At 53.1% G+C, this 22,604-nt stretch overlaps 8 protein-coding genes across 8 annotated transcripts in view; 4 read left to right on the forward strand and 4 right to left on the reverse strand.

The window, feature by feature from the left end:
* The first annotated feature begins 4 nt into the window (after positions 1 to 4).
* Positions 5 to 6,739, forward strand: cch1 (calcium channel protein CCH1). The gene is made up of 4 exons (XM_025714199.1): positions 5 to 1,746; positions 1,803 to 4,142; positions 4,198 to 4,861; positions 4,924 to 6,739. The coding sequence occupies exons 1-4, from the start codon at positions 121 to 123 to the stop codon at positions 6,609 to 6,611; spliced, it is 6,318 nt and encodes a 2,105-aa protein (XP_025571350.1). The 5' UTR covers positions 5 to 120; the 3' UTR covers positions 6,612 to 6,739.
* Positions 6,740 to 7,755: 1,016 nt separating this feature from the next.
* On the forward strand, positions 7,756 to 8,788 carry BO80DRAFT_200362 (uncharacterized protein). Its single transcript, XM_025714200.1, has one exon. It carries the CDS (start codon positions 8,040 to 8,042, stop codon positions 8,694 to 8,696), a length of 657 nt encoding a protein of 218 aa, XP_025571351.1. The 5' UTR covers positions 7,756 to 8,039; the 3' UTR covers positions 8,697 to 8,788.
* Positions 8,789 to 9,479, reverse strand: BO80DRAFT_200247 (uncharacterized protein). The gene has a single exon (XM_025714198.1). It carries the CDS (start codon positions 9,238 to 9,240, stop codon positions 8,881 to 8,883), a length of 360 nt encoding a protein of 119 aa, XP_025571352.1. The 5' UTR covers positions 9,241 to 9,479; the 3' UTR covers positions 8,789 to 8,880.
* Positions 9,480 to 9,576: 97 nt separating this feature from the next.
* Positions 9,577 to 11,590, reverse strand: clrD (histone-lysine N-methyltransferase Clr4; the record flags this gene model as incomplete). The annotated part of the gene is made up of 3 exons (XM_025716177.1): positions 9,577 to 10,037; positions 10,094 to 11,189; positions 11,540 to 11,590. 3 exons carry the CDS (start codon positions 11,588 to 11,590, stop codon positions 9,577 to 9,579), a joined length of 1,608 nt encoding a protein of 535 aa, XP_025571353.1.
* A 2,252-nt stretch (positions 11,591 to 13,842) lies between these two features.
* kin1 (putative serine/threonine protein kinase Kin1) lies at positions 13,843 to 17,732 on the reverse strand. The gene is made up of 3 exons (XM_025714202.1): positions 16,698 to 17,732; positions 16,017 to 16,644; positions 13,843 to 15,945 (listed from the first exon to the last, which is right to left on the reverse strand). Exons 1-3 carry the CDS (start codon positions 17,340 to 17,342, stop codon positions 13,994 to 13,996), a joined length of 3,225 nt encoding a protein of 1,074 aa, XP_025571354.1. The 5' UTR covers positions 17,343 to 17,732; the 3' UTR covers positions 13,843 to 13,993.
* Positions 17,733 to 18,422: 690 nt separating this feature from the next.
* Positions 18,423 to 18,850, reverse strand: BO80DRAFT_200367 (uncharacterized protein; the record flags this gene model as incomplete). The annotated part of the gene is made up of 1 exon (XM_025714201.1): positions 18,423 to 18,850. A coding segment is annotated over one exon (414 nt), but the record flags the coding sequence as incomplete, so codon positions are not given.
* Positions 18,851 to 18,871: 21 nt separating this feature from the next.
* On the forward strand, positions 18,872 to 21,664 carry BO80DRAFT_428540 (putative G-patch domain protein). The gene is made up of 3 exons (XM_025720275.1): positions 18,872 to 19,203; positions 19,265 to 19,508; positions 19,567 to 21,664. The coding sequence occupies exons 2-3, from the start codon at positions 19,303 to 19,305 to the stop codon at positions 21,548 to 21,550; spliced, it is 2,190 nt and encodes a 729-aa protein (XP_025571356.1). The 5' UTR covers positions 18,872 to 19,203; positions 19,265 to 19,302; the 3' UTR covers positions 21,551 to 21,664.
* An 877-nt stretch (positions 21,665 to 22,541) lies between these two features.
* Positions 22,542 to 22,604, forward strand: part of BO80DRAFT_438081 (uncharacterized protein) — a gene marked incomplete at both ends in the record, with an annotated part of 1,281 nt that continues 1,218 nt past the window's right edge. The window contains one exon of the mRNA XM_025721026.1: positions 22,542 to 22,544. Within this exon, the coding sequence (XP_025571357.1) occupies positions 22,542 to 22,544 (3 nt within the window). The remainder of the gene's footprint in view (positions 22,545 to 22,604) is intronic.

Here is a 22,604-nt window from a genome sequence, read left to right on the forward strand (position 1 = left end):
TCTTCCCCAAGCGCGCTTTCACTTGCTCTGGGTCGACGGCGCTCCAGAGCCCTTCTAATCTTTCTTTTTCTTTGCAGCCTGCGATGTCTGCGTTCGGTTAGCATTTTGAGACTGCCCATTATGGCTTCAAATAGCCATGACCGCGGCGCCAACAACCATGACTTCTCGAATGATCACCCAATCCCCTTGCAGGATCTCTCCGCGCCTTCGGAGCCGGATCATGAACGTGGAGGCCCAGGTGGTGTTGCGAGCAGGCTGGGTCGCTCTCTGACGGGCAGGGGCCGAACAGGAAGGACTTATGAACGGATAGCGGAGGATTCCCCCATCGAAGCCGTCAATGCGGCGCGCAATGCGCGCCCGCATCCTAGCGTCGCCGACGAAGAAGATGACGCCCCGATCGAAGACCCCGGGGCCTTTGCTCAGGCAATGTCATCGGTCGGACTCAGCTTTCACCCCTCGTCCAGTACCTCACTTGCGCCATCGCATAGCCGGGCGGGCTCCAGCATTGACCTCGACACCGTGCCGCTGGATGGAACCGAACCGTACCTCACCCACGTTCTTAGCTACAATGACACCGCACCGTTAACGAATACTCACAACATCCAGCCGATAAGTGGAGCTGCCGGCTCGGATGATGTACATCAGGATGATCAAAGCGGCGCACGTACAGTGCAGCCCCCCGCCGCCAGCCATCCGGGGTCACGACTAGGCGATGATCTACACATGTTGGAGGGGGGATATATTGGTAGACCCCGCGGGGGAAGCAATGCAATGGAGAGATCTCGATCGCTGTCCCCTTCGGGTTCTGGGTCGGCCTTGGACCGGGCCAGTTCGATGATGAAGTCCATGTCTCAGCGTATCGTCAACCTCAGCAATGAACCGGAAGTGGTGGAACAATCGATCCTCAGGGAGGAATCGCACCGGAATGCGCGGATGGAAGAGCCTCCGATACTCCCTTCTTTGCCAGATTATGCGCACGATGCGCCGTCTTCGAGTTCGTTTCGCAGTTCAGCTCCCGGAGAGAAACTGCATTCGGACAATAAAGCCTGGCGCGGGATCAGCAACCCTTTGAGAGGGAAATCGCTGGGCATCCTCGGCCCAGATAATGCTTTTCGGATGTGGTTATGTGATATTCTGGTTCATCCTTTTACAGAGCCGTTTATTTTGGTTGTGATTGTGGTCCAGACGATTCTGTTGACCATCGAGTCTTCACGCTCGGTCTGGAAATACCCCAGGGCTGTCAAATGGGGTGCAAATCCCATGGACTACCCGTACTTTGCTATCTTCATCATCTATACCCTTGAGATTATCGCCAAGATCCTGGTATCAGGGTTGATCATCAACCCTGCCGAATACAGCACTATTGACCGGTCGATGGGCTTCAGGAAGGCGGTAGTGGAGAAAGGGAAGAACCTCATCATCCCGCAGCGGCAATTCTCGGTGCGAAAATCATCAGTTATGTCAGAACAACCGCAGGCCTCTATCATACGCACTTTTACGGGCGGTTTGAATCAGTTGGAACGTCAGCTCGCCGATGATCCGCTTCAGAAAAGCCGCGTGAGACTCGCTCACCGTGCGTTTCTCCGCCACTCATTCAATCGTCTCGACTTTGTTGCGATGGTGTCGTACTGGGTATCTTTTTTTCTCTCTATATATGGAGTGGAGACTCGCCAGCAGCTCTACGTGTTTAGCATGCTTAGCTGTCTTCGGATCCTTCGTCTCCTGAATTTGACCAATGGTACTTCTGTAAGTGCGAGGCAAATGGTAATCCCCAGCAATTTGGTTCACTGACCCCAGCTCAGGTTATCCTTCGGAGTCTGAAAAAGGCCGCGCCTTTGCTCGCGCACGTAGCCTTCTTAATCAGTTTCTTGTGGCTCCTGTTTGCCATTGTTGGCATCCAAAGCTTCAAGTCCAGCCTTCGGAGAACCTGTGTCTGGGTTGGCGTCGACGGTCAAGATGATTATAACCAAAATGATCCAAACGGCAATATACAGTTTTGTGGAGGCTATTTCAATGCGACCACTGGGGAAGAAATGTCTTGGATCCAGTCGAACAACATCTCCAGTACGTCTACTCCGAAGGGCTACCTCTGTCCTGTAGGATCCATTTGTCTCGAGGGAACCAATCCCTTCAATGGGACAATGAGTTTCGACAATATTTTGAACTCGTTGGAGCTTGTGTTTGTTATTATGAGCTCGAACACATTCACCGACCTTCTCTACTATACTGCCGACAGTGATTATCTCGCGTCCTCTATTTACTTCGTATGTGGGCTTGTCATTCTGAGTTTGTGGATGGTCAGTCTGCTAGTTGCGGTGATCACTCACTCTTTTCAAGTCATTCGAGAGGAGAGCCAACGCAGTGCCTTTGCTGTTCAAAAGATTGACACAACTGACAGGGCAGACTTGTCCTCCCAGAAGGTGAGCACGATCAAACGTCTTTATGACAAGACCGAATGGCTCTGGGTTTGCATCATCATTTTTGATCTTGCCATTCAAGCCTTGAGGAGCGCTTCTATGGGTGACGATCGGGAGAGGTTGATTAGCACCACGGAACTCATTGTCACTTTCATTTTCCTTCTGGAGATCATCCTACGGTTTGCCTCTGATTGGCGCACGTTCCACAAAAAGGCTCGAAACTGGGTTGATTTGGGACTCGTCGTCATAACCTGCATCATTCAAATCCCAGCGATCAAGCGGGAACGGGCATACGATGTCCTCACGCTCTTCCAGATTCTTCGAGTATACCGCGTCGTGCTCGCCTTCAAGGTGACTCGGGACCTCATCATGGTTGTCTTCCGCAATTCAGTCGGTCTACTGAATCTCATCTTCTTCGTCTTCCTGATTACATTCCTGGCTTCAATCTTCGCAACACAGCTCTTCCGCGGTCAAATTCCCGAGGAAAATGACGACGGACTCATTTATATCACGTTCGCTGACATCTACAATTCATTCCTCGGGATGTATCAACTTCTATCTAGTGAGAACTGGACAGACATCCTCTACGATGCCACGACTTATACATACGAGTACAACACTGCTTGGATCTCGGCGACTTTCCTGGTCCTATGGTTTATCATGGCGAATTTCATTGTCTTGAACATGTTCGTTGCTGTCATCCAGGAGAGCTTTGATGTCTCGGAGGATGAGAAGCGGCTTCAGCAGGTCAAGGCGTTCTTACATCAGAAGCAGGTCAACATGTCCTCCCAGGGAAATCTGTCTCTTTCCAAGATCTTCAAGCTAGGCAGGAATTCCAACCGCTACAAAGACCCTCTCGATCACGGCCCAGCGGCGTTGGAAATGTTGCTCAAGGATGCTGTTGTCCAGGAGTTCCTTGATGAGAATGAAGCACCGGAGAACCGGCAAGGGGATAGCGTGCCACTGGAGACATCGACCACCGCGGAGACCGCCCAACCGGGCCTTTTCTCGCGCATATGGACGAATATTACCACGTCCATCATGCGCCGAGAACCGAATCCCTTTTATTCCAAGCTAGGAATCCCGCGGACGTTTGATGAGCTAGACCCAAAAACTATGGCCAAAGAGTTTGTCTCGGCTGCCGAGCAAAGGAAAAGGGCCCAGCGAGAATACCTCATGCGTCACCCCAATTACAACAAATCCCTCTTCATGTTTGCGCCAAGTCATCCTCTTCGAAGGCTATGCCAGCGCATCGTGGGACCGGGACGTGGAGTCCAGCGCGTGGAAGGTGTCGATCCCTACAAGCCGGTCTGGTATACGTTTTCTGCCTTCATCTATGCGGCCATTGTCGCCATGGTTCTGCTGGCTTGTATAACCACGCCAATCTACCAGCGAAATCACTTCACGTCGAACAGGGACTGGTTCACGTATACTGACATGGGGTTCGCGGTCTTATTCTCCATCGAAGTCATTATCAAGGTTATAGCAGATGGGTTTTTCTGGACCCCGAATGCCTACTTTCGTGGCTCCTGGGGATTTCTCGACGGAGTTGTTTTGATCACGCTTTGGATCAGCGTTGGTGGATCCTTATACGCGGATTGGGGCGTCACTCGGGCTATTGGAGCCTTCAAGGCTCTGAGGGCCCTCAGACTCCTGAATGTCAGCGACAGCGCAAAGAATACTTTCCATTCAGTCATCATTGTTGGAGGATGGAAGGTCATCGCTGTAAGTTCTTTCTCTCATGTCATCCCAAGCAGGCAGAAGCTGATGCGCGGAACAGGCTGCGGCTGTCTCGATGAGCTTTTTGATCCCCTTCGCTATCTATGGTGTCAATCTTTTCGCCGGACGAATGGTACTGTGCAATGATGGCGACATTTCAGGAAGCTTGGACCAATGCATCGGTGAGTACCAGAGCTCGCCTTACAATTGGGATGTCCTCGCTCCGCGAGTAGCAGCCAATCCGTATTATGACTTCGACAACTTCGGGGATTCCCTCTTTATACTGTTTCAGATTGTCTCCCAGGAAGGCTGGATCGACGTGCAGGACAGTGCGATGAGCATTACCGGCGTTGGCGTGCAGCCGCAGGACTACATCGCGCCGGAGAATGGGCTCTTCTTCATTGTCTTCAACTTGCTCGGTGCTGTGTTTGTCCTGACGCTTTTTGTGTCTGTGTTCATGCGCAATTACACCGAAGAGACCGGGGTTGCCTATCTTACTGCTGAGCAGCGATCATGGCTGGAATTGAGGAAGCTTCTCCGGCAGATCTCTCCTTCCAAGCGCTCGCTCGACAAGAAGAGTCGACAGTGGAAGACGTGGTGCTATCGAGTGGCCGTCAAAAAGCACGGCCCTTGGTCAAGATGCGTAACTCTCGTCCTTACACTGCACCTTTTGTTGTTGCTCTTGGAATACTATCCCGAGCCGGAACTCTGGGATAGAATCCGAGGTAAGCTATTCTCTCGAGCTTTGTACCGACTCTATCCTTGCTAATCAATCACCTCTATACAGAGATAACATTTTTCGCTTTCAACCTCGTTTACATTGTGAATGTTGCGATCCGGATGCTTGGCCTAGGCTGGCATCGGTTCAGTCGGAGTTCCTGGGATATCTATTCGTTGCTCTCTGTTTCCGGAACGTTCATCACGACGATTCTAAGGTTCTTGTCGTCCAGCCAGGTGATCAACGAACTCAACAAGCTCTTCCTTGTCTCGATCACTCTCCTTATTATACCCCGAAACAATCAGCTTGACCAGCTTTTCAAGACCGCCGCGGCTAGTCTAACATCAATCGGCAATCTCCTCGCCACCTGGTTTGTCCTCTTCCTTGTGTTCGCGATCGCCATGAACCAAGCGTTTGGCCTTACGAAATTCGGATCGCAAGAAACCAATAACCTTAATTTCCGGGACGTTCCGAAGGCGCTCGTTCTACTCTTCCGGATGAGCGCCGGAGAGGGGTGGAACCAAATCATGGAGGACTATGCCACGATGAATCCTCCGTACTGCACGTATGATGGCCAATTCTTCAAGGATGACTGTGGTAGTGCGCCGTGGGCGCGCTCGCTCTTCATTGCTTGGAACATCATCAGCATGTATCTCTTCGTCTCGCTGTTTACGTCCTTGATCTTTGAGAGCTTTTCCTACGTATACCAGAAGAGCAGTGGGCTCTACGCGATCAGTCGGGAGGATGTGCGCCGATTCAAGCATGCGTGGGCTACATATGACCCGGACGGCACGGGGTATATCACCAAAGAGCAGTTCCCGCGGCTGCTCGGGGAGTTATCGGGAGTGTTCTCGATGCGAATCTACGACGGCGAGTTCACGATCGGGCAGATCATGGAAGAGTGCCGGGTGGACAAGCGGGACTCGCTGATGGCTCATCGAAGAGTGGTCGACGGGCTGGACCTGGATAAAATGACCAAAATTCTTCGACGGATCCCCGTCGACATTGTACGCACGCGCCGGCAACGGCTGAATGCATTCTACGAGGAGGTTCTCGTCTCGGCGGACCCGGTGCGCGGTATTTCGTTCCATTCGTGCCTCATGATCCTGGCGCATTACAATGTGATCAGCGATAGCAAGAGTCTGAGGCTCGAAGAGTTCCTACGAAGACGGGCGCGACTGCAGCGAGTGGAGGAAACCATCCGTCGACAGACGGTGGTCGGGTTCTTCGACACGCTGTACTGGTCTCGCGAATTCCGGCGACGAATCGAGCATAAGAAATCGGCTCGGATGAGTGGCGTGCCCCAGTTCTCGGTCCCCGAGATCTTTGTGGACGATGGATCTCACGACGAGCCCTCGATTACGGAAGGACGGCGTGACAACACACGAGACCCGCTGACCGGGTCCGACCTGTCGCAGCCGATGCTGTCCCCGACGTCGCCAACGGGGAGACCCGCCCGGCCGTATCAGCTTCCCCCCATCGACACCAGTCCACTGGGCCACATTTCCATGTTGCACTCGCCGTCGACGGAATGGTCGAACATCAGCCCCTCGTTGTCGCCCCTTCGGGAGCGGGCCAACACGACGTCGTCCTACGGCAGCGGGCCGGACTTGCACGATGAAATGCAGGCCAGCTCGGCGCATTCGCGGGAGAACAGCACGATGAACGTCAACGATGTGATGCAATCGCTGGGCGAGTCGGCGTGGGGTGAAAGTATCCGGCGCAGCTTTACGCAGCGCCGTCGATCCGGGGAGTAGAAGGATGGTCTGGGAAGTGGATATATGAGCGATGTTGTCACGATCTCCCATTGTCAATGTGAATTATGGAAACGGGGTGTATTCTATTCCTCCCTATCTTTTCTGTTTGTTTTTTACTTTTTGTGTTGTTCTTGGCTGTCTGTTTTCTTTTATGTGTCTACTCGTTTCTTTGTCCCTTTGGGTTGCTCCTGTTTTTGGCGTGTCTTGCTTGCCCCTTCCCCCTGCCTTGTTTTTGCCCAATCTGACCCTGCACTGTCTACTCGTTGCTGGTCGGAGTGATCTGTGCGTGAACGAGTGGAGAGCTGCTTGGGAAGTTCTTTATGTTCTGAGGATACATTAGATCGCTAGAGACTTGATGTTTGCATAGCGGTGGCGTGTGGGAGGAAACCCGCGCCTCGATTGGTTCGGGGCGCATGTTCTGCATGGCCGGTCTGTACAGTTTTTAGCTTGGTGGAGCAGCGATGATTGGTGTGTGAATAGTCACGACGATAGAGATCAACCAAACCAAACCTTGTATGTGGTGACTTATGACGTCGAATCTTGAGAATCTGGGGGCTGGTGGTTACTTGACTGCTTGGCATTGCCGGATTGGGCAACCGTGAGGGCAATGGAAGGGGAGGCCAATAGTCGGTGGCCCTGGCGAGAACACGTAGACCGATGATAGTGGCCAGTGGGTGGGATCGAGTTGATCAGTCGTCGACCGCGGGCGGAAAGAAGGGCGCCGGTGGGTGTGAGAGAGAAATCGGAAACGGAGGGGGGGACTGATGGCCGGATGCAGCAGCAGCGAACGAGGGGCCTGCGTTCGGTCGTTCGTTCCTTCCCTTCCTCGATGCTCCTTGCTGCTGGCTTCTTTTTGTCATTGATGGGCCCTGCCTCGCCTATAAGGATCCTCCCAGCTCGCCGGTCGGGCTGGCTGGACGGTGGCTGCTGCTGGTTCTGTCGCTGCTGCTGCTGTCACGGGCTTCACTCGCCTCTCAGCCATGAGGCCTCATCGTGACTGACGTACTATCATCCCCTCCGTACCTCCTCAGTACCTTCTCAGTACCTCTTCGGTGCCTGTGCCTGATCTTGTCCTCATTGTCGGAGCCATCGGATCGATCTCTGGCTCTTTCGCCGCTTGTCTCCCCACCACAAACCTACCGATCGAGAACCGGCTTCTTCCACGCGGCCTTGACGGAGGCACCTGACCAGTATATAATCCACTATATCTACACTCCAACTTCCTCCCGACTCGCTGCCCCGTTTCCCTCGCCAATCTTTCCCTCGGCTTTGACATCATCACTATTGAGAACAATTCATTCCCCCCCCCCGCCCCTACCGACTCGGTTTCTATTCACTCCCTCTCCCATCTGAGTCGTCATTGATCGCCATTCACCGTCCCTCCATCGCTGTCTCTTGTTCTTTATTTACCCTTGAAATTCGGCCACGATGCGCTCCAATCAACCCTCCTCGCACGGGCTCTCGCTGCACACCTCGTTCCCTTCCGAACGAGCCTGCGCCGCCGACTGTTGCTCCATGTCGATAACCTCCACTACCGCCTCGACGGTCCCTCCCCATCCTCCCGTCGGTCCGTCGTCCTCGTCTACGACACCGACTCCGCTCAGCTCCACTACCGCCAGTCCCACTTCCTCGCCCACTTCGTCGCCCTACCCCTTCCGCCGCTTCCACCACCGCCTCAGTCTCACTCGCGACCCCATCAACCTGAATGGCCACCACCACCACCACTGCCACAACAATACTTCCTCCCCCTCCAGTCGCAGCCAAAGCCCCTTCCGCCTCTCCTACTCGTCCCTCCTCCGTCGTCCCTCGTTGATGCTCCTCCGTCGTCGCCCCTCCAAGGTTGACCTAGCCCTGTGCGAGGAACGGTCTCGATGCGACGAAGACGCCATCGAGCGGCAGGGTCTAGATCTTATGGAGCCGCGCCCGGTGGATCCACTCGGCTTTTCCATGGATAGTATGGACGCCAGTGTCTTCTCGTCCGGCTCGTCGATGGTGGGCGATCGCTCCTCGACACAAAGTTTGTCCGTTGCGCAACCACGCTTCGTCATGGGCGGCATTTTCGAGGTCCTGGAGGGGAGTGGCTAGCCTTGCCGACGAAAATGTCTCTGTTTCTCCCTTGCTTTGCTTTGCCACTTGGGTTTAATAAGGGCTGTTATTCCTGGTGCTTTGCTTTGCTTTGCTTTTCTCGGCTCCCTGGGAGCTAATTACGCTTTGATTTTGATTTATTTGACTTGATCTACCAGGGTGCAATGCTCTCCACCTGGGTTGTTCATGAACTGAGCGAATTGAAATAGGCCGAATACCTGGTTTGGACGGAGTTGGGGTAATGGGCAATGGCGTCTTTAGAGTTGGTTTTCTTTGCCAACATTTTTCTTCTTTTATCTATTTCTTTATCTCTTTGATCAATAAGATTCTTGATTGAATCCCTCCATCCTATTCTACTAATTGACTTATTCATCTTACTTGTCCAGTCTATTCCAGCATTGAATGATTGCCCGATTATGCTAAATACTAGATACACTGAATAAGCACAGAGATAAAATGTGACAGTAGTCGAGTGCAATGGTAACCAATGCAGCCAGTGCCCACCACTCCATAAGACAAAGCATCCGCGCCAGCGCCGACGCATGCAGTGATATTAACGAACTGGGTAAATGCACCGCCGGGGGTATCATGTCGAGTAGAAGAAGCACGAGATGAAAGGAAACAACCTAATCCATCGATAATATGGACTCGAGAAAACTGGAGTAATGCAATGCATAATACGTAACCATTCCCAATGCAATGCAAGAAGAATCAAGGCGTTTTTCTTCTCACGCTATGCTGAACGAACCAACACCCAGGAAATAATGAAGAACACGCCTGCGCCGGTCTTGGTGAAAGCGTAACCAATCAACTGCTCCACGCAATGCAAGTGTATGATAACGTGATGGAAATGAAAGGTGTGGAGATGTGAGATAGAAAATTATCTCATCCCCTTCGTCTTTCGTTGGTTTGGCCAAAGCTGACCGCGGCAGTTACTCTCCCCACAAAGGCATTGCACCGCATTGGGATCGACCTTTTTGACTTCATTCCAGCCGGGGTTATAGTCGAACGTCAATTCCGTCATGGGAGGTACATCCTTGAGAGCAAAAAAGGCAAGGTCGTACAGATACTCGTCTGCGTGGTTCCGAGACACAGGAAACATCCGACAATTTGGGTTACATGAATGGTTCATGAAGCGGGTGGGACCGCCGAATTTGTGGCCATCCACGACATACTTGCTGTCCTCTTCAGCGATAAGGAAATCCAGACTGAAGAGATACGAGTGGGCATTCTGCGAGGTGGCGATGTCTTCACGGATGTCGGCGACTTCCTTGGTGATGGCCTCACCCAGGTAGCAGTCAATGAACTGGCCAGCGCGAATTCGGTCCGGGGAGCGGAGACCTTTTCTTTAGTTAGTACTCAATCAGTTGGAAAGTGACTACCATCAGGTGACATACCAAACCCTCGATTGCCGGTGTTGAAAATCTCCAACCGCACCGTCCGTCCATTCTGCACAACCCGGTTCCAGCACTGCTCATCACACCCACACCGCGAACTACATTCATAGATCATCGCTTTCCGTTTCAGAAACTCGGGGGTCAGAACCAACAATCGTGCATCATCCTCAGCCCGTTTATATGGCACCATTGAATCGTTAGTCTCTTCCTCTTTACTGAGACAAAGGCATCTCGCCGGATCACAGAACCCGGTACAGGAACACCCCGCATTAAATTCCTCGGGCACAGGTGTCACCCCCTGACGGGTCTTGTAAGCGTTTACAAACTCAAAGTTCGCCGCGAATTGCGCCAGCAGATGCTCATCCCCCGGCGCAAACGTCACTGCCGGCCCCTGGATCTTGCCCAGCTTTCGCTGAAGGGTTTGGCGCAGCTGCGCAGTGATGTCTGGCTTGGAAGTGAGGAGAGGTCCGACAGTACCAACTTCAAAGGGAATGTCCGCCCGTCTGACCTTTCGGGCAATCGGGTAGGCACCTTTCACCGCGCGCTTCTCGTAGGCGTCAGTGGGGTAGAATGTCTCCGAGAGCCCAATAGGAGATGGTGCGGATATCAATTCTGCGGCAGCGAGTTCCAATTTCTGGCGTTGAGATGGCGAGGGAATCACTACACTGAGTGAACTGGGGGCGAAGGTTGGACCGGGGCTTGGTGTAGTGTATGAGAAAGACGGTCTCTTGATGAAAATACGTTTTTCATCCTCAGTCGAATCACGATCGCGGTAAAGTTGTCCGGCGGCACTGACACTAAATGGGGAGGGTCGACGTGTGCTCATGACGGGGTGCTGGATGTGCATGGCGTTCTTTGGTCCATCCTGATCGTAGGAGACGTGACGATTCTGGAGTTGCTTAGCGGTGTTGTTCGACTCCTGTGGCTGAGATAACGACCGCTGCAGTGAATGCGGCCGTGGAGCTTGAAACGCCGCGAGCAGTGAATCTACATCTTCAGTTTTCCTCTTCGCTGGTACTGCAGAAGCAATGCGGTGAGTGAGGGTTGTGAGGAAACTGGATCTGTCATGTTGCAATAGGGGGGGAGATGAAGAAGGCTGAAGAGACGGTGCAGCAGGAGCGGGTTGTAGTAGCCCTGCTGGGGAAGGCGCGTACTGAGGTATCAAGTCAGCTGACCATCATAGCAGAATCATAGCACAGGGGTGCTGCAGGAGACCGAGAAGTAATAGATCAAAAAGAAAAAGAAAATGCAAAGCAGAGTGATACAATCACCCCCAATAAAATTAGGGCGACTGGTAATGCAATATGGCGGCTACCTTTTACAACATAGGTACGGAGGTAGATGAAGAGATTAGATGGCGGCGAACCACAAAGATAAAAGAACAGACCCAACAACACGTAGACAGCCTTTCTCTAGGAAAAGACAGGTAAATAGGCACTAACTCACCTCGTCGATTCTGCCCTCCGAATCAGAATCCTGCGTCAGGTCAATGACCATGATAAAAGAGTAACTGGAAAATCAGGCAGATTGAAATAGCAAGGAACTGGCTTATACACCTAATCAGTGCAGGAACGCGCTGGGAACAACATCAAAAGTGTGGTTGCTGAGAAAGAGTAAGAATGCGATCAATCTTAAAGTTAGAAAGGGGACACTAACACTAGACTAACCAATTTAAGAAAATTATTAGTCAGCTGGTTTATAACAAAAACTAAATTGGGTCTTTATATCTTCAATTGTGATTTATATTGAATTATTTCATCTGGATTGAGATTCAGTTTAAACTGCAGTCTGGAGAATTTATAGCAGTACAAGAAGCAAGTCTAATAGTTGAATCTCAGTTATTATATGCTTGTGTTGTTCTGGATTTGATATCAGAGGCGCAGGTGGCGGAGGGAATTCTTATCTGGCCAATAGGAATGCAGCTTGGTGAGATCAACTGAACTGAGAGATATCGCTTAGCAGGGAGTGATAACAGAACGCATGGCAAAACTCATCGAATTAAACCTAAAAAGAGACGCAGACCTATAGAACTATATATTCTAAATCAGATCTAGCAGTTAAAATCTAAATAAACACCTTGGTGGAGACAGGAGAGCGTGTCGAACTTTCTCGATCGATTTGAATGGCAGCTTTGGCGCGATATCCGCGCTGGTGACTAAGCATGTCAAGATGATGTGTTGTTTGTCAGTAGGCTGGATGGCTTAGTTGTCAATAACATTTGACGATTATCTATTTCTTGAAAGGGTTTAATATGAGTACAGTCCAAGTTTCTGGCAGCAACCTAGCATAAAGGATTATACAGGGGATGCGATGGTGCAGACTGCTAAACCATTTCAGTTGTCCCTTCCTACGCCCTATACTTCGGCCCTATAGCGGACCCCTAGCCTCCCTAGCCGAGGACGCCCCCGGCAGCGGATTGCGCTAAGGGGCCAACTGGCTAACTAGTATACCACTAGAATATCGAGGCTTATACAACGCTCTTGAAGGTAAGTTTTGGGCTTCGAGAGATATAGTTGACTGAGACAGTCAGGAACTTTAAGTTCAAGTTGACATTAAATAAGTCAGTGCTCGTAACGAAGTTACGAACCTATGGTTGGATGCTTAGGCAGTAGACTTGATTTATCGTTTGTTGTAGAGAAGAAAGAGACATGTAGGTAAGCTTACTTGTCTGACTGCCTAGCACAGTTAGTAGAACATGCTTTCTTTTCTCTTAATATTCGGTACATAGTAGAAATTAAACTGACTAGTTTTACAGTCACATCCTACCACTCCCTGAATCATGCTTGCGGCGTGAGGGTAATAAGTCGCACTAACTTGTTAACTACATTTAATGTACTGTAATTAAATGGAACTAACTCCATAATATAATGATATCCAATGTGACATTCAACAGCTGAATATCTGAATATCAATCGAAAAGGGAGTTGTTACAACAGTAGTAACATATCCATATTCGGATCCAGAAAGACGTCAGCCTGAATTGCAATCCCAGTTTCCTTGCTCTTGTTGGGTTTCCTTACCACCAAATGACCCCTGGAATAGCTATAGTAAATACTCCATGACAAGATTGAGCAAGCACCAACAACAACACCTAGTAGAATTCATCCACCAGCTGGAACACTTCTACCAAACCTTTAAATTCAAGTTACACTCTGCAGTTTGGTAAAGGAGGCCCTTCAGCACTTTATTTATCTCACAAAAACCCTGTCCGAGCCTTCATGCACCAAGACCCTACAGTATCTCCACAAGCTCACACTGGTAGTAGTAGATGATGGAGTACTCCAGTGTACCTAAGCACTGTCTCATGCCTACTGTCTACTGTCTCCTGTCTACTTGGATCGGTTTATAATCATGACGAGCAATGTGGATGTTGTGTAACTAAGCTCGGAGGCTAGCACGAGCTAGGGTCTGCGTTTAGGGGCTAGTCTTCATGCTATGGACTAAAGGGCTCTGGCTTCTTGTGAATGACAGCCCCATACATGCAAGTAAATGGCCAACGACTCCCATGATGTGCCAAATCCACCGATCTTATCATATGGTGTGGCCTGGATTCTACGTATTGGTAACTCTTCGTAGCCGTTCGGACCAGCACAAGTAGAACTAAAACATAAGGAAACGGCCCAGGACAGTATACAACAGGCCAATAATCACATGAATCAGAAACAACTCACTGAAATCCATGATGCATCCTTGCTCGGTTCTAATGTACACCATGACAAACCGGTACCGGGGACGATGAGCCAGCTCAGGGATAATGCAGACCGAAAGTGGACATAAGAAAGGAAAAACGGAACAAAAGAGACACGTGATGCTCATGCAAATGCTCATGGTTCGAACCGACCGGCCCGAGTAAATGAAACTAAACCCTCGTACAGGCGCACCCCATCCCCCAAAGGCACCTCAAAGTCTTAAGGCGTCTAGAATTTTCTTGGCCATCTCCCGGTATTGCCACATGCCACCGGCAACCTTCTTGAACTGAATACCATGCAGCGAGAATAGCGGCACCTTGACGATCAGAATTTCAAATCGGAGGATCAGGTTCTCGCCCGTATCGCTCTGCACACGGGTTGTGGTCTCGCCCATGACACGTTCGCCCACCACCACATTATCCCGGTGGTCCCGTGAGCCATCATCCTCATCCGAACCTTCGGAGTTGGTCACGAAGCTCTGATCCGGTGGTGCTCGAGTTCGACGTTGGGCCCGAGGCGTGTGGTGCCGTGAATCATCTCGCTCCTCGTGGTTCAGAAACCCTCCAAAGCTGATGCGGCGGCGATGGCCGGACAGGTGTCCCTGGCGGTCTGGGCTCGGAGGCCCGACATCCACGACTTTGTCCAGGTCGATGCTCGGTGCATGACGACAGCTGAAACCTCCCTTGATCTCGACATAGTCCACCGAGAGCTGTTTCAAAACCCGAATGATATCTGCCCGGATGACGGGCAGAGGTTTGCTACTTGTTGTTGAAACGCTGAAGAGGCCTTTGAGGTAGACGGGTTTGGAAAGGTCCTCTCCTTCATTCGCACTTTCCAGTGCCGTGCCTGCGCCTGTTATGTCTGCGTCGGTCTCTTCGGGGACGTTAGCCTCCCGCGTGGCTTCTCGCCTAGCCCTCCGGGCCTGGATGCTCTCCCGACGAGCATGGCCGAGTGACATGGTCCGAGCCGTATGGGTGTGGGTGCGGGTCAATTTAGGCTCTTTCCCGGGGGTGGATTCTTTCTGCACATTCGCATAGTCGGAACCGCTTGTCGGAGGTGGTTGGGCAGCTGCTTCTGCTTCCTGCCTGCGGGCGCGGCGGGCTCGGTAGTCAGCCGAGTTCACACTTGCCGATCTCTCTAAGAACTTATTGGACCGCGAGGCCGGCTCGGCCGATCCTGGAGCTTTGAGAAGATCTTGGTGTTGTGGTTGACTACTCCCCGGGTGGACAGCCGTCGGCGACGGGTCCGCACGTCTGGTTCTCTTGACACTGAAGCCTCTGGATAGAGGAGATGCGGAGTCGGCTGGCGGTTGGACATTCAATGATGGCGTGTGGGGGCTCCCCATTCTGCCACGTTCCGGATCGCGGCTACGCTCCTTGGTTCTCCGTGTGCTGAATCGTCTTAAGATACCCGCTGCGGTGCTCTCTTTCTTCACCGGGGTCTCTGGTTGCGATGCAGGGGGCGCAGGCGAGTGCCCTGTTTGCGGGCCCAGATGAAGGTTTTTAATGTCATCTGCAATATCGTCGTCGCCGTGAGTCCTTGCCCTAGGACGAGATCTTCTTCCAGTGTCCTTCTCTCCGGGCACGTGGTACTGGTTGGTGTGAGCCGCTTCTGGCGCGGGGAGATCTGGCATCTGGAGCATCGAGTCCCCGGCGGCATGTGGAACACCAAGCGCACCAGGGTTCGTCTCGACCCTCTCTCTGTCAAGTTTCTCTTTTACGAGATAGTAGACGGACAGGAGGGGGCTGTAGGCGTTGACCGGATCATTGCCTAATTGAACCGCCTCTGCGGAGGGGGTGGACAACGTGTCTCTGCTAGCCGAATTCCGTCGCTTGTAAAAGTCGAACACTCCGCGCTTTTTCTCAGTGTGGCTGGGAGCGGGTTGTTCGCGGGCCATGGCCTTGACGGCATGCTGGTAATCCTCCGACTCGATGATTTTGGTCAGTTGGGCCGAGATATAGTCCGGCGGCCCAAAATCAAATCCAGTCATTTTTTCAATGACCTCCGGATCCAGGGGAAGTTGTATCGGTTCACGGTATGGGAGGTAGTTGTCCGGTGGTCCGTTGAAGCCTTTGTTCATCCACGGATGATTCATAATCTCCGCCAAACTAGCACGCTGCTTGGGATCAGTCACCAACATGCGCGAAATGATATGACGGCATTCTGGTATTTTAGTATTAGTATTGATTTTCTAGATAATATTGTGGGATCAATGGTATGGGGGCTGAACCAACCTGTTGTGAGCCCTGGTGGGTACTCGAAGACACCTTGCTTGATCTTCGCATGAAGCTTAGGCATACTTTGATCGTCAAATGGCACTTTACCGCAGACCAGGACGTAGAGAACAATTCCAAAACTCCAGACATCCACTTCCGGCCCGGTATATTGCCGAGCCTGAAGCAATTCCGGAGCCGCAAAGTAGAGACTACCACAGAATGTCTTCAGAAGACTCCTCGGCGAGAAAAGATTGCTGAGGCCAAAGTCGATGATCTTGATGTCTCCGGTCTTGCTGATCAGGATATTTTCGATCTTCAAATCCCGATGCACGATGCTATTGCGGTGGCAATAGTCCAACGCACTGGCAATCTGACGGGCAAATTTTCGGGCCTGCTTCTCTTTCAACTTCCCGTGGGAAATAATGTAGTCCAGCATTTGCCCCCCATTGACAAGCTCGAACAGCATATACCAATGGTAATTGGTCCGCACCACGTCCCGCATCCCACAGATGTACGGGTGGTTTACGAGACTGACAATGGCCGCTTCACGGGCAGTTCGGATTTCTTTGGAGCGATCGGCTCTTTCGGCCTCGCGCGAGCTGCGGTGTTCCTCGGTGGACTGCCGGGGTACGATTTTAACGGCCACCTGAACGCAATCAGTGTTCATTCAGGCATCCAAAGGACAGATTGACCACTCACCTGTTCTCCAGTCTCCATGTTCTTTCCCACTTTTACCTTGCCCATACTACCGGCACCCAGCGTTTTGCCCAACGCCCATTGACCCGACGGGGTTGTGATCATCGTGCGACGCTTCGATTGCACCGAGTTAGCCGGATGCAAATGGGCGGCGGCGGCCTGCGAATGTCCTGCAACGCCCTCCGCCATGATGGGCCCCGCAGTAGCCATGTCTATGCTGTCCCGTTGATGGCCTTGCACTGACAGATTCCGGTGGTGTTTATTGGAGGATTGTTCGGTGCGATAGGAGGTGGAGGGGCGCTCCTGGGACCGTTCTCTGGAGGAATTCCGACGGGAAGGCACGGGCTGGGCACCGCGAGAGGCTTCGAGATCGCGACGGGCTATGTTGTCGAACACGGCTTGATTCGACGGAGGGCGGCGGTCATAGGACTGAGACTTGGAGTACGAGTGCGAGTACCGATTCTGGGAGTGATGGGGGTGATGGTGATGTTGCGGAGAGGGCTGGGAGGCAGTCGCGGGTCGGACCGCAACACTTCGGGTTCGGTGAGGAGGATCAGATGAAGGAGGACGATAGGAGGAAGACCGGGAGGAGGTGGACTGGCTGCGGACGACGGAGGGTGACGCAGTGGGAGGAGCAGCCGTGGACATCACGATGGGCACGAAATTAACGACGAGTTCCGAGCCAACCACAATTCAGAGCGCCTCATTCACCCTAAGGCCACTTGCTGATCGAGGGGGGTTTCGCGTGAGGGCGGACGCAGCCCAAGGGGAGGCCAAACGACCGGTCGGGGAGCGAGTGGGGGAGATGGCGTTGGCTGACGGAGCGCTCGAGGGAAGCGACAGCCAGCGTGGATCCGTTCCGGCAGAACGTCTCGACAATCCCCCATGTACGGACGATGAAGCAGGTAAATGGAGCAAAAAAAAGGGGGGAGGAAGACACCACGAGTTGAGAGGAGAAAAAGGAGAGGCGAAGATAAAAAAAGAGCGAAAGGGGTGGGGGGGAATTAGTAGAGAGGAGAGGAATTTGCGATTGCAGAGAGAAATGTGGGAACGGACTGGGTCGAGAGGGAGGGAGGGAAAGAGTCGGGAGGCCGGAGAGGAGGAGCTGAATTGACGCTGGGAGCCTGGGATGCGGCTGCGGAGAAAGACAGAAACCAGACCAGGCCAGGACCGGACAAGCCAGCCAGGAATAGCACCAGAAGAGGGGATAGCGTCGAGACTATCCGATGGGGTTTGACGTTTGGGTCTGGCTGGTGTGTCTTAGCAGGAATGTGTACGGGTGGTGTTGTCTTGGATGTTCACGGGTGGGATGGATGGAAGTGAACTGAGTGTGACAGCCATACTAATAATACTCCTCCTAGGCTCCTCTTCCTCGTTGCGTCTTTTTATATGAACGACTTGCTCGGGTCTCCTGAGAGGGTGGGAAATTATGTCCCATGCGACCTCTCGTATTTGCTGCTGCATGGGTTCTGGTGGGAATCACCAGGGCCTTTGCATCAAGTTACGCAGGGGAAAAGAAATCGCAATTTCCATCCAGCCATTTCCATCCTTCATCGTGAGTTACCTTACTTCATCTTCCCCCATCATCGCTTGCTCCCTTTCCCTTTCCCCGGGGATATGCAGTAGTTGCAGTAGTAGTAGTAGTAGTAGTAGTAGTAGTAGTAGTAGTAGTAGTAGTAGTAGTAGTAGTAGTAGTAGTAGTAGGTCAGAGTAAGCAGTTGCCTCCCCGGCAATTCCCTCGGTCAACCTGCAGGTCGAATGGAGAAGAGCCCTTTGGCCCTGCTGCCAGCCTGCCAGCCTGCCAGGTGGAACGAGAGCCGTTGATACGTCGGACTTTCGGTGTTTTGGGCACGGATGGGCATGATCAGCTGGCCGAGGGGCCTCATCATCACCACTCCGAGGTCCTGACAGTTTCCTGCTGGACGGTCCAAATTAAGTTGGGTCGGATGAGCCCAGATTATCTGCCAAGCACGTTCGGTCGCAGGGACGACATCAGATGCTCGTCTGTTTCCGGGTGGTGGTGTTGGATCTGTCACCCGCCCCGTGGTCCTTGGGATTTGCGGAGCGTCGCCGCGGACCCTCCGAGAACAGCCTGCCCAGAACCATACATACTCACTACGGAGTATGAGAATAAATATATAGTTTCCCCCCCCCCCCAGCCATCCCATCCACGAGCAGCCACCACCAGTCCCGCACGTGGCTGGTTTCTGGACTGCGATCACCCTTCCACCTGGGTACCACTCCCTTGGTCCTTACTCCTCAAATATGTATGATGGAATGAGCTTGTGCAATACACGGGCATCCGCCGACTCCGTTTTCAGCCACAACACAGTGGCGGTGCACGCCAATTGTCTCGACGGCCGCCTTGTCACATGTCTTCCGCCCGACTCCTCCTCTGCCATGCGTCGGCCATTCCTCTAGTTCCGCTCCCTCATCCGTCCGCATTCTCCTTCCTACCCACTAGGACGTTCATTCCCTCATCTTGGCGGTAGATTTCTGTGCGATAGAGGTATGTCCACCTCATGCGCGTAGTTTCGGAATTACAGACACTGATGGTATGCCAACATCAGCACCCGCCATGCTGCGCCCTTGAGTCGCACCTACCGTCATGGCCAGTAAAAGGAACCGTGCCGCCTTCGAGGCGGACCTGCAGGCGCACCAATCCCCCTATGCCTTCTACGGAACCCCCCTGCCTCCGCTCGACGACAGCGTCCGAGACGACGGATCGTACGCCCCAATCTGGAAGCAGGAGGTAACCGATGACCGGGGAAGGAAACGCTTACATGGCGCCTTCACCGGTGGTTTCAGTGCCGGGTGAGCTCACGATTCATGGATCGCGTTGGACAGCACACTAAAGGTGGCCCGTCTTCAGGTACTTCAACACCGTCGGGTCGAAGGAAGGATGGACCCCAGCAACCTTTGTGTCCTCGCGCCAGAACCGCGCCAAGGACGTTCGCCAGCAACGACCGGAAGACTTTATGGATGAGGAGGATGTTCGAGAGGCGGAAGAGGCCAAGAGACTACAGACGACCGATGAGTATTCCGGGTTTGGTTCTACGGATGCCGACCTGGCGCGCCGAAAAGGGTTGATGGACCTTCTGAAAACGAGCGGGGAAACGATGGGGGTGAAGCTTTTGAAGAAGATGGGATGGCGAGAGGGCCAGGGTATCGGGCCTAAGGTGCGACGTAAAGCCAACCTTGGTGAAGGCCCGGGCCAACGCGACGGAGAAGCCGACAAGACATATCTTTTCGCTCCTGAGAACCCACCGATGGTTGCCTTCGTCCACAAAACTGACCACAAAGGACTCGGGTATGAGGGAGAGGCCCGCCTTGATTCCCAACAAGCAAGAGGGAATGAGTCCGACGAGGAGGACGCTGATTCCTTCTTCGGAAAGCGACTAATGGCCCCGGGAAAACCGAAGCAATCCAAGACGAAAGAGCCCCGCCGCGGAGGGTTTGGGGTCGGAGTGTTGAATGATACCGGCTCAGATGATGAGGATCCCTACTCGTTGGGCCCGCAGATATCTTACAACCGAGTCATTGGGGGAGACAAAAAGAAGAAAAAGAAGACGAAACCTACGGAGGATGCGAGATCCCTGACAGGCGCGTCCAATCCTCTCATAAGCAACAAACCGGTATATATCCCGAAAAGAGTTATGGCTGCCAAGGGCTCTGCCGGCTTTCGGAAGTGTACCGATGGCCGCTTGCCTTTGGAGGGATTCTTGCTGGCGGAGGGCATCTCCAGCCTCTCCATATCCTCGCAGGAGAAAAAGTACGCGCCACCGGAGATCCCCAAAGATTGGAAATCTAGCAAAACACCAACAGAGAAGAGAGACGTTTCGAGCTATGTCTCCACGGCAGAGGCAGCCAAAGCTTCTTCCTTGGACCCTACGGCGAGAGCTGCGCTCTTGGGAGAAACCCAACTTCCTGGAAAGTCCATATTCGACTGGATGACGCCCGAGGCTCGGGAAAGGATCATGAAGCTTACGGGGAAGACCGATCTGCCGCCGGCTCTCAGTGAGAAGGCTCCCAAGGGCTACAAGCTCTCCGAGGCGCAGAAGCGGAAGGATTTGTGGGATCTGGTGCCTAAACTGGACAAGCAGGTTGCTGTTCAGGCCCTCACGCGCGCCGCCAGTGGTTGGATGCCGTACGCGGATGACCCGGGCAAGCGGGACCGCTACCGAACGTTCCTCCAAGTACGAGCCGGGCTGAGGGACAGCCTTCCGGACCGGGTGCCCGGGTCCACTACCGATGAATGGGCGGCGGAGCTACATGAGTTCACGCGAGCGGCGGAAGTCTTCAAGCCCATGTCCGGGATCATGGCCTCGCGATTCACCTCTGCGAGTTCTGGGCCCAAGGGGTCGTCCGACAAGCCGGACGGATCGCCCTCTGCCGAAACTCTCCTGAGCAAGCCGGCCGCGAAACCCGAGGACCCCGCAGTGGAGGCTGCTAAGATTGGTATGTTTGGCCCAATGACTCGGAGCAGCCTTTCTTTCTACCCGACGCGGCTGCTCTGCAAACGATTCAATGTTCAGCCCCCCGACCACGTCCAACTGGATCCCGGTGAGCCATCGGGGCGCACCGAAGCCGCAACGCCTGGGGGGCGCTTCCAGTCGGCTGGGTACCAGACCGCTTCTGGGCCCAAGGCATTGGTGTCGCGGGATGTTATGAATCAACTCCTGCTCGAGGCCGGTGGTGGATCTCTTGCGCCTGCCGACTCGGCCTCCCCGACGCATGCGCCCATTGTGGTTGAGCCAGAGCGCAACGAAGCATTGGAGGCGGAGCGGCCGGGTGAGGCGGTGTTCAAAGCGATCTTTGGCAGTGACGATGAAGACGAGGACGAGGAGATAAGCTGATTGATATGGGTTTGGGGGATCTTCTGGCGGATGGGCCGTGGGATCGTGTACAGCTACGCTCTCGTATTTCTGCAGGCAAAGCCAACATTGACCTTGAAACGTAATGATCGTCCGGAATGTCCCACTGCTTCCACGTACCCGACCGCTTAAAGTTTTCTCTAGAAAGAAAAAAGGTAAAAACTAAAAGAAAAGGCTAAAAAAAAAAGGAGGGGATCCACCTGACAATGGCTGCATGCAAGTGCAGTATAAGTAGTAGTTGTTCTATTTTTCTGCTGCGTTGACTTTGGGATGGAAATTGGGACCGTCAGGCCGACCAACTGCGCCTCTTTTGTTCCCTTCCGCTGGGTTAAGGACGGAATCCAAAGCCTCCTTCACCTTCTCCATCTCCCCCCCTCTTTCTCGACCATCAAGGAACGGTCTGGACAGGGGTGACACGACAGGGGAACGGACGGTGAGGATCTCGACCGAGAACAGCGCGAAGAAGAGAGATTAAGGTACGAATGAACCTTGGGCTGATCCCCTCACGTCGGTGCGCCGTCATCGTCATTCTGCCCCCTCACACGCTCCATTATCTATCTCTCCGACTCTCCATCTCCATTCTCTTCATTCTCTCCATTCACGCTCGGTCACCGTCTCTTTCCTCGTCTTCTGCATCGTGGACTGTCAGGCCATTGCGCTGCAGCTCTCCGCATTGCTAGGCGTGGGTTTCCACTGCGTCGGGTCATACGACCGATGGCGAGAACTGGATGGAAGGATTCCTGATCCATGATTGATTGACCCGTTCATTCACCGTCGCTAGGAACGGCTATTAACCATCCCTCTCTAATAAGCTCAGCCCCCCGCCGTCACCTCGAAACCACCACTTCCTTCCCCTCCCCCCTCTCGTTATCGCCTACTGCGGCCCTGCAGTCCTCGCAGTGACCCCCCCGTTTCATCTTGTGCTTGGCCGGCTGTCTTTGGCTGATGGAGCTTGTTTGTCCAAGTCTTCAACATGGTGAGCCTTGGAAACCCCCCTGTTCCCCTGAGTCTTGATTTCTCTTCTTTCCCCCCCCCC

This window comes from Aspergillus ibericus (genome assembly GCF_003184845.1).
Source record: "Aspergillus ibericus CBS 121593 unplaced genomic scaffold BO80scaffold_49, whole genome shotgun sequence".
Classification (NCBI taxonomy): Eukaryota; Fungi; Ascomycota; class Eurotiomycetes; order Eurotiales; family Aspergillaceae; genus Aspergillus; species Aspergillus ibericus.